Below are 14,460 nucleotides of genomic sequence, written 5' to 3' on the forward strand. Positions count from 1 at the left end.
TGGGTCACTGTCCGTGTGGAGTTTGCACATTCTCCCCTTGTTTGCGTGGGTTTCACCCCCACAACCCAAAGATGTGCAAGGTAGGTGGATTGAACACACTAAATTGCCCCTTAATTGGAAAAAATGAATTGGGTACTCTAAATTTATTTGTAAAAAAATGTATGACATGGACCACGCCCCGCAAGATGCCCGAGCAGCAGGTTTCACCACCATCGCCGGGATGCCCCAGGTCCAGGGGTAATGGATGGCACGTATGTTGCCTTGTGCTCACCGGGTCTTCTGGAGTGCCCTACATTAACAGAAAGGGGTTCCACTTCCTGAACATACAGCTTGTGTGCGACCAACGGATGAAGATCCTGCACGCATATGCACATTTCCCAGGGAGTGTCCACGACAGCTACATCCTGGGGCAGTCAGTCATCCCCGGCCTCTTCGAGGACCACCCCAGGATAGGAGGCTGGTTCTTGGGGAATGAGGGGCACCCGCTGAGGGCCAGGCTAACGACACCAGTACGGAGGCCGGAGACCAAAGCAAAGACTCTGTATAATGAGGCCCATGTGGCCACTCGGGCTGTGATTGAGCGGTGCATCGGAATCCTCAAGAGGCCTCAACCGCTCCGGTGGTGCACTCCAGTACACCTCCCAGAGAGTCACCCACTTTGTGGTGGTCTGCTGTGCCCTCCACAACCTCGCACAGCAGCGGGACGTAGCTGATGAGGAACTTGTGGCTACTTCGAGGAGGACGACGATGAGGTTGATGAAACGGCGTCGGACCAGTAGGGGCTGGAGGCCGATCCCAGGGAGGAAACCGGAGGACAAGCCAGAGGCTGCAGGACAGGTAGCAGGGGCGAGGTAAGTCCAGGGACCCTCATACTCATCTGATTCATTTAGGAAGTGGTCTGGTCCGTCACCCCTACTTCCATTTCCCACTGACCCAGGGCATGGGTCACATCACTCCAGGGTGCTGGGACTGTGTCGCCACTGTCAACGGGTCACTGTCGAGGGCAGGGTGATGATAACCTGCAGAGAGCCAAGCGCCAGTGCTCCTCAATCTATGCCATAATCTGACCCCTGCCTGTCTGCTGAGTGCTCACTCAAACCCAATACCTGCATGCGGTGTGCGCAGGGAGGGGCGATGCCTGGAGAGATGGGCCAAGGGTTCAGAAGTCGGTCCGCATTGCGGAAGAAAATGAGAGGCATCATGCTGGTTGTGCACATTGTTTTGAACAATTCCCCACTCTCCTGATGGTTGTGCGTGCCCCCCACCCCAACCCCCCGGTGCCCTCAGTGATCCTCAGTGTGCTTTGCCTTCCTAGCTCGACCGCTACATCTAGGTGTTTCCACAGGATGGACATCAGAGGTGGAGGCAGCCAGCTGCTTACCATGTCCCGTGGCCATTGATGCCCCTGGCGGCATCCTCTGGCGCCCTGTCCCGTATGCTGGCTGTGAGATGCGGCCTCATCAGAGGGGTGGAACCCGGGGGAGCTGGTGGCCACCATCGCCACTCCACGAGATGGGTCTGGGTTGGCACTGAGCACCCCCTCTCCCGGTCAGTGCCCATAGGGCCTTGGGTTCACCTTGGGATGGAGGGACAGCTGGTTCGAACCCGGGCTGCCCCTGCATTATCTGGCTCTGCCAGCCTCGGCAGCTCCCCGTGGAATGCACCATTGTGTCGACGACCTCGGCGATGCTCCTCAGTGACTGGGACAAACTCTGCAGCACCTCGGCAATGCCCACCTGTGACTGGGACAAGCTCTGAAGCGCCTTGGCCATTTCCATCTGAGAGCGGGACATGTCCCGCAGAACCTCGTCAAGGTCAGCTTGGTACTGGGTGACATCCTCCAGCGAGGCGGACATTCTGCCGAGACCCTTAGCCAAATGAGGGATGCCTTGGACACCTTCACCCATGGTGCCAATGTCGTGCACCAGGCTCTCCACTGCAGTTGGCACCCTAGTGTTGGCCTTGGTGCCACACATTGCCGGCGACATCTCCAGCAGCCTCTGGGGCTCCTCCAATGGATCTGCTGGAGTGTCGCTGACACCGGTCACTGAATGTCCTGGCCGCTCTTTATCATCTCCATCAGCTCCCAGATTACCTCTTCCATAGGCTCAGCATCAGGCTGGGACCCAGCTGAGTCCTGGGATCCAGCAGACCTCCGACTGCTGTCTCGCCTGGGGGTAGAACAACCAGGATGGGTGGGAATAAAAGTTTTACTGGGACAAAGATTTCAAACGGTGGGGGAAAGTGGTTGAACAGACTGATAGCTGAACAAGTATTGTGATGATTTAAGAGTCAAAAGCCAGGCAACAATACAAAATTGAGGTAAAAACATTTGAATTGAAACACATAAGCTTTTAACTCAACTGACAGAATCAATTCATTTTTCCTGGATTCACAAAGCTGCAACTATTGTGAACACTGGGAGCTAGCAGCCGGCTCAGCACTCTGTTTTACCCTGTGTCCTGCTTGGCCAGCACTTCGGGGTCTACAGCTTAATCTAAACACCTATTCTGTCAGCAAATATTCTCAACCTTAGTCATGAACGTTCACTGATCAGATCAGTGCAACGGCAAGAGAATTTTTTTTTTGTCAACTATTGCAAGGGCCTGCACTCATTTGAGTTTACAAGAATGAGAGACGACATTATGGAGACATATCGGATTCTCAGGGGACTAGACAGGATAGATGCCGAGTGGTTGTTTCTCCTTTTGGGAGAGTCTTGGACGAGAGAGCATAGTCTCAGAGTAAGGGGTCACCCATTAAAGATGAGGAGGAATTTCTTCTCTCAGAGGCTAGTGAATCTGTGGAATTCTTTACCGCAGAGTGCAGTAGATGCTGGGTTGTTATGTTGAAGGCTGATAGATAGAGTCTTATTCAGTAAGGGAATCAAGCTGAGAAATTGGAGAAAGTGGAGTTAAGGATCATATCAGTTCAGTCATGATCTCATTGAATGGCAGAGCAGACTCGATAGGTCGAATGGCCTACTTCTGCTCTTGTGTCCTATGGTAAGATGGGAGGCGAAAAGTGCTATGCATAACATTGGACATTCTGTTAAAATTGTTTCAGAAACAAGAGCTGCAGAGACACACAAACAAACCTATGCACTCATAATACATATATATCAACTATTTTTACCTCCACCATACCCCAACTGAGTGAGACTCAACAATTCAAACATGTGACAATTGATGCTGAAATGACACTTGACTGTTTTACTATGGACAATATTTGTTTGCTACGACAAAAATCAACAATTCAATTACTGTTCCGTGCCTCAATAAATGGGACACCTCTTTCCCACTCAGCCTATAGCCAAGTCTTCACAAATATAATTTAGAGTTTTCAAATCAATAGTGAAGAACAGAGTCAATGTTATAGATAAAGGAAACAGATCATTAAGATTTCTTTCAATTGGTGCCTTCCAAAAGCACATGTTTTGATGTTATACAGGGTGAGAATTCAAAGGCTTCCTGTCTTAATGATAAAAGTTTATTTTAAGGTGCATTACCATTAGTAGAAACAAAGGCATGCAGTATGAAACACAGTTTAACTTTTTCACACACTCTCTCTCCAGTCGCTCAAACGTGGCATTCGGGTTTGACTTTCAACCCCGTTCACCTAAGCTCATTGTTGTGGCCTGCTTATTTCAGTACATAGTACATTCGAGATTGCTGCAGGCCAGACACGAGCACACCTTTCATGGAATACTGCTTTCCACCTGATCCAAATTCACCATTTCGGGGGATTAAAATTAACCCATATGCCTCTAGAAAGGGGACAAATTATCCCATGTCTCCCATTACTGAACCCTACTAGAAAGTGCACACATGTCAATGTCAGATGAATGCATGATTGATCAGCTTCCTCTGTGTCTCAGTCAAATATCTGCTGACATCCACTATCCAACTACACGTGAAGAATGCCACACAAAAGTCAGCACCTTCAGGACAGAAAAATAAATTTCAAAACTCAGCACCATCCGGTTACATGCAACATTAGAGTGTTTTGACTTGGAGCTCAAATCATAATTATGAAATCCATTCAGAGTTTTCTCAGAGAGCAGTCCAGCTACTTTCAGCATAGAGAAGTGAGGAAGAGGGTCTTCATGCCATATAAAAACATCAGTACAAACAAGAATTTTGAAATTCCCAGGGTGCCTGCTGATCCTCTTTATATTTAAATTTCTAATGTTACTAAAGGGCAGCACGGCAGCATTGTGGTTAGCACAATTGCTTCACAGCTCCAGGATCCCAGGTTCGATTCCGGCTTGGGTCACTGTCTGTGCGGAGTCTGCACATCCTCCCCGTGTGTGCGTGGGTTTCCTCCGGGTGCTCCGGTTTCCTCCCACAGTCCAAAGATGTGCAGGTTAGGTGGATTGGCCATGATAAATTGCCCTTAGTGTCCAAAATTGCCCTTAGTGTTGGGTGGGGTTACTGGTTATAGGGATAGGGTGGAGGTGTGGACCTTGGGTAGGGTGCTCTTTCAAAGAGCCGGTGCAGACTCGATGGGCCGAATGGCCTCCTTCTGCACTGTAAATTCTATGATTCTAAAGAATGTCATTAGTCGTCGAAAACAAGTGAGCAGAGGCACATGTATATGTTTAAGCACATGTAGAATACAGTCCCATTTGGTTCAATTCGCAAGTTGTGTGAAGTGAGCTGCAGCATAATTGTACAAATTCCCTTCATATCACACCACAAATGGTACTAGTATTAAAATACAATTATTGGTAGAATGAAGACCACAAAACAAGCTTTTTGGCCGAATCAGTCCATGTCAGAATTTAGGCTCCATTTGATCATTCTCCTAACCTTCTTCATCTAACTCTACCAGCAGAACCATTTATTCCCTTCTCCCTCAAAAGGTTATTTTACTTCCCCTTTAATGCATCTATACAATTTGTCTCGAAGGCACTGTGACAGCAACAATCGGACACCAGAAATGTGTACTGATCACATTGGGCAGTTGATGATCAGAATAAATTATACTGATGCACGAGACTTGTAAATTAACAAGCAGGGATAGAAAGAGGAGACAGTGTGCGCATCAGGGCAGTGCATGATACCAACCTGATTTTACAACTTTCCCTCTACAGAATAAGGTAAACGGAAGTAAACATTTTATGCACACCAGCTGTGAATACGTTACCAGCAGCAGACGAATAAGATGGACAACTAATTGAAAGGGTAAATACGGAGGTTATTTGTTGGCACACTTGAAAAGTGTAAAATTCTCAGTTACACTCTAAAGTCAGACAGGATCGCTGTGCATTCTGCTGCAGTCAATGGGCATAATTTTGTTTAAATAATTTACAGATCACTACTAATTCATCCATCCCTTAATTGCAGGAGGAATAGCTGGATTTGAGTTCTTTTGTTTTGCTTCGAGTCCAGAGTCTAGTTGACATTGTGTTCTTCAGATAACATATTGCTGACAATCAGAAAGATTGATGATCATTTACATTGCCAGCAATAGCAGCAGACCTTGCATTTTTAACAGTCTGATTTACAATTTACAATGCCAACTCAGAATTTGATTATCCAAATTAGTTCCCACAAATAAAGCCCAACCTCTGGAGCAGGTTTGATGCCACAATGTATTTGCAAGTGCTATTATATCATGGCTAAACTCTTGGTGATAAAATTCTGGACCGATCAGATGGTAGTGAATCAACTGCTTGATTTCTCTTTCCCTTGACTCCAGCTGTATCAAAAGTAATACTTCTAGCTTAAGTAAACAAAATGTGTAATAGAAAAAAAATTATTCAAACTATTGGTCTCTTGGATTAGATTGTAAGCAATAAAGGGGTGCTGCCCGATTTTATGCACTTCATTGTGTTTGGAAATAGCAACGGGCACAATAGTCCTAACAATGATGCAAGAACACAGCTGTATATCTTTGCAAACATTTGACAGTACAAAGCACAATGTGTTGAAAGTAGAAAAAGCACATGTAACGGCTTCTACAATGTTAACTCCTGATACTTGTTCTCACAGGTTCCAAATCAGATATTACAAATACTACCTCAAAATTGAGTTTATGGTGACGGTTGCATCAATTACTCAAATCAAAGTGTGATTAGCATGCTTTATCAGCTATAGAACATAGAAAAATACAGCACAGAACAGGCCCTTCGGCCCACGATGTTGTGCTGAACCTTTGTCCTAGATTAATCATAGATTATCATTGAATTTACAGTGCAGAAGGAGGCCATTCGGCCCATTGAGTCTGCACCGGCTCTTGGAAAGAGCACCCTACCCAAAGTCAATACCTCCACCCAACACTAAGGGCAATTTTGGACACGAAGGGCAATTTAGCATGGCCAATCCACCTAACCTGCACATCTTTGGACTGTGGGAGGAAACCGGAGCATGCGGAGGAAACCCACGGAGACACGGGGAGGATGTGCAGACTCCGCACAGACAGTGATCCAAGCCGGAATCGAACCTGGGACCCTGGAGCTGTGAAGCAATTGTGCTATCCACAATGCTACCGTGCTGCCCTTAAGAACAAATAAATCTACACTATATCATTTTACCGTAATCCATGTACCTATCCAATAGCTGCTTGAAGGTCCCTAATGTTTCCGACTCAACTACTTCCACAGGCAGTGCATTCCATGCCCCCACTACTCTCTGGGTAAACAACCTACCTCTGACATCCCCCCTATATCTTCCACCATTCACCTTAAATTTATGTCCCCTTGTAATGGTTTGTTCCACCCGGGGAAAAAGTCTCTGACTGTCTACTCTATCTAGTCCCCTGATCATCTTATAAACCTCTATCAAGTCGCCCCTCATCCTTCTCCGTTCTAATGAGAAAAGGCCTAGCACCCTCAACCTTTCCTCGTAAGACCTACTCTCCATTCCAGGCAACATCCTGGTAAATCTCCTTTGCACCTTTTCCAAAGCTTCCACATCCTTCCTAAAATGAGGCGACCAGAACTGTACACAGTACTCCAAATGTGGCCTTACCAAAGTTTTGTACAGCTACATCATCACCTCACGGCTCTTAAATTCAATCCCTCAGTTAATGAACGCTAGCACACCATAGGCCTTCTTCACAGCTCTATCCACTTGAGTGGCAACTTTCAAAGATGTATGACCATAGACCTCAAGATCTCTCTGCTCCTCCACATTGCCAAGAACTCTACCGTTAACCCTGTATTCCGCATTCATATTTGTCCTTCCAAAATGGACAGCCTCACACTTTTCAGGGTTAAACTCCATCTGCCATTTCTCAGCCCAGCTCTGCATCCTATCTATGTCTCTTTGCAGCCGACAACAGCCCTCCTCACTATCCACAACTCCACCAATCTTCGTATCGTCTGCAAATTTACTGACCCACCCTTCAACTCTCTCATCCAAGTCATTAATGAAAATCACAGCTATAATAAGTAATTTATAATTACTTTAAATAAACTTGTTTTGTGTGTACCTTTCCCCCCCAAATGAACTAGCAAATCTCCTGTGGTTTATGGTGAATTAGAAAACGTGTCGGCACAGTGGCTAGCACTGCTGCCTCATAGCGCCAGAGACCCGGATTCAATTCCAACCTCAGGTGACTGTCTGTGTGGAGCTTGCACAGTCTTGCTGTGTCTGCATGGGTTTCCTCCGGGTGCTCCGGTTTCTTTCCACAGTCCAAAGATGTACAGATTAGGTGGATTGGCCATGCTAAATTTCCCCTAGGTGGGGTTATGGGGATAGGGTGGGGGATTGGGCCGAGGCAGAGTGCTATTTTAGAGGGTCGGTGCAGATTCGATGGGCCGATTAGCCTCCTTCTGCACTGTAGGGATTCTATTCTATGATTGTGTCACAAAACCATTTTAGAATATGCCATATGTAATTACAGAGCAATTGAGCTACCATGACATTGCACACAGCAAGTTAGAGGAAGCATTCTTTTGTAATGACAAGGCTGTTATATTAAGAATTCAAACATCAAAACAATTTAGATGTTTGAGGTTTTCTTTAAATCTGAAACAGCAATGCAGAAAGATAAAAATGTGGATTTATTGTATCAGGGTTTACTAATTTCCAAAATCAGAGGTAAGTTTGCAGTTTAAAATTTGGAACAGCTATAGTTAATCAATGTTGAGTTATCAAAATATGAATCTTAAAAATGTAATCATACGACCCATGAATAAATACATGCTTTATAAATAGATGAACTGATTGATATAGTTAGTTCCCACTAATTGAATAGCAACATTATTATGGCATATGGTTACATAGCGCTATCTTTTGTTGAAGTGAAGAATGAAAGCCAGTTCAGGTGAATGTGTGCCAAGTGACAAGACTGTGAGATTTATTGGGTCATGTTCTGTAGACTAGCTGAAGTGAACGCTGAACTACAGAACATGTAGTTTAAAATAATTTATTGTTGAACAAACTGTGTGGTAAGATAATTAGGATAAATTAACTAACAAACTAATACTAAACAATTCTTGTGGTACTACTGCAAAGATGTTTATCTGCCAGCACGACCAGCTCCCAACTCCCGGATCACATGGTGACATGATGGTTCACAATGCCACCTAGTGGTTGGAGGTCGTGCATAACATTATGAACAAACTTACATTATGCATATCATCACATATAGAAGTGAGGTGACTTCATAGTTAGTGTCAAGTTGTGCAGCCATTCTGCCATGTGCTGTTTCCATTCATGTCACCACTTGCTGCAGCAATTGACAGTTAACTATTCGCTGTTGAAGGACTGAAGTCTTAATTTAAGCCAGGAGAAGGAGGAGTGACAGGTCAGTTAAGACTAAGAAATACATAGTTTGAAGAAAGGTCCATTTTTAAAAAGATTTGTAACTATAAATAGTATAAACCATAGTTTTACCATTTGTAAGGAGCATTTGTCCATTTAAATATCTCGGGGTGAAATTAAGAGCTGTTTATAATTAAGGTGACTTAGTAAACATGTTGAGGAATGACATCCATCAGTCTTTCTTCTGATGTTTAGGACACAACTAGGTCCCACAACTGAATCAGTCCACGTACATATGGAACAGGACTTGGACATTATCCAGGCTTGGGCTGACAAGTGGCAGGTAGCCTTCACACCACATAAGTGTCAGGCAATGGCATCTCTGACTACAGAGAATCTAACCATCCATCTTTGACACTCAATGGCATTACCATCACCCAAATCCCCCCACTGTCAACATCCTGGGGATTACCATTCACCAGTAATTGAACTAGACCGGCCATATAATTACTATGGCTACAAAAGCAGGTCAGAGGCTAGGAATTCTATGCAGAGTAACTCCTGACTCCCCACAGCCTCTCTACCATCTACAAGGCACAATGTCTACCCGTTTGTAAAGTGTGGAACTCCACTCACCGGAGCTCCTCAGTGTAGCAAGAGATCTGGAAGGCATTTTTAATGTGGGAACGCACTATAGGAGGGTCCCCCTCCCCCAACAAAGGGCACCCCGGCCCAATTGCATGCGCAACGAATGCCAGCTTGGCACCATGGCAGTGCCAACCTGGCATCCTGGTAATGCCCATGCCAGATGGCAATGTCATCTGGGCACTGTGGCAGTCAGGCTGGCACTGCCAGAGTGCGAGGCTGGCACCAACAGCGCCAGGGCACTACCCTGCCCAAAGAGCATGCAGCTGGGAGCTCCCCAATGGGATCCACTGGGGGACCCAGAGTGCCATTCCGTCTGTTCCCGTTTGTGGGGACCAGTGCTGAACGGCGTGGGGACCAGTGCTGAACGGCACTCACCAGAGGTCTCCGAAGGGAAGGGGATGAATCCTAAAGTCTCAGGTACCTCGGGGATCTGCACATTAGAGTGAGACTAGCTGCCTAGCTCTAATATGCAGATTTACCAAAACCTGATCCCGCCACAATGGACGGGATTTACAGTGCATCATCTCGCGAGATCGCGTTGGATTTCACGGGACACTGAGACATGGATAGATCCCAAGAGTAGGGTCTCCAGGCTTTTATCTGCCACGCAGCACTGCGGTAAACTGCCTTTCCGGCACAGCATGGCCATTGGATCGTGCCCTTAGTTTCTTTATTACCAACCAGCCATAGGTGATTAACAAATCTCTATGATAATTATTCTTGGGAGTTCGAAAACAGATTGGATGTGTTATAGGGGATGTTCACCATACTTTACCTGTGAGTGAGCTGTGCGACCAGTTGCAACAATAAAATCAGTTTTCATTATATACAACAGAGCAGCCCAAAATTAGCTGATAAAAATGCCTCCAAAAGATTGAAAATTAAATTAACTACTGCAAGTAGTTGGTATGCTTTAATCAGGAACCAGGGCGAAGCCTCTAGATTGAAGAATGTACTAGACCAGTGTGTCTATTTACAACTCCCCTCTCCAGTCCACATGCATATAGCCTGCTACTTAAATGTTCTGTCAAAAGGGTGGAACATTATTTAATATTGCATATTATAAATGCCGTTGCTACCTTAGAGCTTGGGTGCAGAGCTGATTCTGGAGGGTAGACGATGAAGTGCCTCAGTGTAAACCCAAAACCTTGAGAGTTCTTCTGTAGCAGCACTGTCTTTGGGCCAGGCCAAGAAAATATTTCATCTTGCACCATGTTCGCATTTTCACTGGGGCATTTCCCATCTCTTTGGGTTTTAGTCTGCAGAAGAACATGGAGCAAAATTAGTTAAAAATACAAACAAGTTTTAAAAAATTTTCTTGTTGCAATTGTACATTAGCAATCTTTTTAATGTTTTAAACAATTTAAGCATATTTTGTTGTTTATCCCCCAGGGATAGGCAACACTATCCATATATAATACCCATAATGTGGAGATGCCGGCGTTGGACTGGGGTGAGCACAGTAAGAAGTCTTACAACAACAGGTTAAAGTCCAACAGGTTTGTTTCGAATCACTAGCTTTCGGAGCGCAGCTCCTTCCTCACGTCACCCGAGGAAGGAGCTGTGCTCCAAAAGCTAGTGATTCGAAACAAACCTGTTGAACTTTAACCTGGTGTTGTAAGACTTCTTACCATATACAATACAACACTAGAGAGTCAATCACTGAAAATACCAGGTATGCACATAGTATAATCGTGCAGGTATATTGATCAGGTAATTTAAATAATATTAAAAAGGATACTGAGATCACCCATAGGACCCAAGGCAATGTAGTAATATTTTGCTAATAATGTAGTAAATACTAGAGCACACCCTCAGCTGAGGCGGAAGGCAGCTTCCCGGGAGATAGTACATGTCAGGGACTCAGTTGGCAGGCTGGTTCTCTCCCAGGGAATGTGAATTAGATGTTTGAGGCTTTCTATCCTAGGATGTATGAATCAGAGCCTCAAGATGGGGACTCGTCAATGAGACAATTTTCCGACAGATTAACCTTCCCAGAGGTGGAGCAGGAGAAGTTAGAGGTGCCGATTGGGCTGAAGCGATCATGAGTTGTATTAGGTTAATGCAGACGGTTAAGGCGCCAGGACCGGGCCCGGGGGGGGGGGGGGGGGTCCCCTATTGAATTTTATAAACAGTTTGCTGGACAGCTAGTCCCACTTTTACTACATATGTTCAATGATTCCATGTCTCGGGTGTGTTACCACCCAAGCTAACACAGGCATCAATGTCCTTGATCGTAAAGAAGGACAAGGATCCCATGAAATGTGGGTCATATCGGCCTGTCTCATTGTTAAACGCTGACGTTAAGTTGCTGGCGAAGGTATTGACAACAAGGCTGGAACAACCGTAGCTGATTTCCAAGGAGCAACCTGGATTTGGGAAGGACCGGCAGTTGTCAGCCAATATCAGGCGGTTTTTAAATGTTGTGTTGTCGCTCTTTCCGGAGAGAAAATCAGAGGTGATCATTTTGATGGATGTGGAGAAGGCGTTTGACAGGGTTGAGTGGGGATACCTCTTTGAAATCTTGGGTCAGTTTGGCTTCAAGCCTAAATTTGTGTCATGGATTAAGCTTTTATACTGGGCCCCCTCCACAAGCATACGTACTAATTCTCTGAGTTCGGGTTATTTGCAACTGGGCACGGGTGCAAGGCAGGGGTGCCCGTTGTCTCTGTTGCTGTTCGCATTAGCAATCGAGCCACTGGCCATTGCCTGGAGGTCGTCTTCTGGGTGGAGGGTGATAGAGCACAGGGGGAGGAAGAATAGGGTGTCCTTATATACAGACGATCTGTTACTATATATTATGGACCCCCTGTCCAATGTTGGGAAGATAATGGAGCTGCTAAGGAGGTTTGTTTCCTTTTATGCAAGCTAAGTTTGAGTAAGAGCAAAGCTTTTCCAGTGAACCCCCCAGGGAGAACGTGTAAACTCCACACAGTCCCAAGGCTGGAATTGAACACGGGTCCCTGGTGCTGTGATGCAGCAGTACTAACCATCATGCCGCCCCTCTTAAATACAAAAATCTTCATCAAATTCCGGAAATGCAATTCCTTTTACACACAAATTAAACCAACCTACACATTTATGTATATTACAGTCTCATGTTGCAAATAAAGAGTTCAAAAAGAGGTTCTGCAATTGAACCAGCAATAAAATATGCTACCACCATATACATAAAGGAAATAAGCTTCCTACGGGACTGGCGTGTTACATAAGATCTGAAGCCTCATTCCTACAAAGGTTTCCTGACCACAGGAAGAATGCAGTTGAAACACACAGGAAACATAGGAATCGGGGTAGGCCGTTTGATCCCATGGGGCATTCCCACCATTCAATGAGATCAATGCAGATTTGTAAGCTAATTCCATTTACCCGATATCCTTTAATATATTTGGTAAATAGAAATCTATCAATCCGAGTTAAACTTAACTACTGACCTCGCATCAATTACTATTTGCATGAGTGTTCCAAACTCTACCATCCTTTGTGTGAAGAAGTCTTTCCTAATTGCACTCCTGAAAGGTCTGGCTCTAATTTTCAGACTATGTTCCCTAGTCCTAGACTCCCCAAAAAGTAGAAATAATTTCCATTTGTCCTATCTGTTCCCCCCACCCCCAAGAACCTTCGAAAGTTCGATCAAATCACATATTTCTCTAAATTTCTGAAATGGTTCTGAAACCGCCCTAATGTGTGATTCCTCTTCAGAATTTAATTCTTGGAGTTCAGAATTTACAAGTCGTCATAAATCTACATTGCACCGTCTCCAAGGAGCTCTTCTTTATTAATATTAATAATAATAATAATCTTTATTAGTGTCACAAGTAGGCTTACATTAACACTGCAATGAAATTACTGTGAAAAGCCCCTAGTCGCCACACTCCGGAGCCTATTCAGGTACACTGAGGGAGAATTCAGAATGTCCAATTCACCGTACAAGCAAGTCTTTCAGGACGTGTGGGAGGAAACCGGAGCACCCAGAGGGAACCCACGCAGACACGGGGAGAACGTCAGACTCCACACAGACAGTGACCCAAGCCGGAACGAACCTGGGACCCTGATACTTTGAAGCAACAGTGCTAACCACTGTGCTACAATGTCTCCCATTAAGATGTAGTATGCAGAAGTCCATGTGTGGTCTAACCTGAGTTTTGTACAGATGCAATGTAACTTCAAATTGCATTCTAGTCTTCTAGATAGAAAGGCCAGCACTCCATTAGCCTTCGTGATTATTTTCTGTACCCGTTCATAACATTTAAATGATCTATTTATCTGGACCTCCAAGTGTCTTTGTACTTCCACTATTTCTAGCTTTTCACTATTTAGAATGTACACACTCCTATACATTTTAGGTCCGAAGTCTGCCTATATTGAAATCTATTTGTCACAGTTTTTCTCATTCACTTAACCTTTTACTATTTCTTCGTAATCTTCTGCTTCCATCTACACTGCTCACAATGCCACTTTTATTTATGACATTGGCAAATGGATAGGTTACATTCTATCCCATTTCCTGGAAAGAGTTGAGGCCTCAAAACTCAAAAACTGAAACCTGTGGGTCACCAATGGCCATCCAATCTACCAATTAAGAGTACCTTCCCTTTCTACTTACTTTTTCTGCTTTCACACTGCCAGTTTTCTAAGCAGGGCAATACTTTGCCTTCAGACTTCAAGTGCAGCTGAGCGGACGCACGAAAGATGGCTCTCATATAATTTACAATGCAGAAGGAGGCCATTCGGCCCATCGAGTCTGCACTGGCCCTTGGAAAGAGCACCCTACTTAAACCCACACCTCCACCCTATCCCCGTAACCCAGTGACCCCACCTAATCTTTTTGGACACTAAGGGCAATTGATCATGGCCACTCCACCTAACCTGCACATCTTTGGATTGCGGGAAGAAACCGGAGCACCCGGAGGAAACCCACACAGACAGGGGGAGAACGTGCAGACTCTGTACAGACAGTGACCCAAGCTGGGAATCGAACCTGGGGCCCTGGCGCTGTGAAGCAACAGTGCTAACCGTGCCGCCCATCTCCGTACTCTCCTCCTGGAAACTCGAAATTAGGCACTTTTAGTCCAAGTATCAACCTCTAAACCCGGGA

At 45.2% G+C, this 14,460-nt stretch overlaps 1 protein-coding gene across 10 annotated transcripts in view; it reads right to left on the reverse strand.

Moving 5' to 3' along the window:
- Positions 1–14,460, reverse strand: part of arhgap23a (Rho GTPase activating protein 23a) — a 606,368-nt gene that overhangs the window by 265,897 nt on the left and 326,011 nt on the right. For all 10 annotated transcript variants that reach the window (XM_072487495.1, XM_072487494.1, XM_072487496.1 and 7 more), the window contains one exon: positions 10,442–10,621. In XM_072487495.1, the coding sequence (XP_072343596.1) occupies positions 10,442–10,621 (180 nt within the window). The remainder of the gene's footprint in view (positions 1–10,441; positions 10,622–14,460) is intronic.

This window comes from Scyliorhinus torazame, chromosome 21, assembly GCF_047496885.1.
Source record: "Scyliorhinus torazame isolate Kashiwa2021f chromosome 21, sScyTor2.1, whole genome shotgun sequence".
In the NCBI taxonomy this organism is placed as follows: Eukaryota; Metazoa; Chordata; class Chondrichthyes; order Carcharhiniformes; family Scyliorhinidae; genus Scyliorhinus; species Scyliorhinus torazame.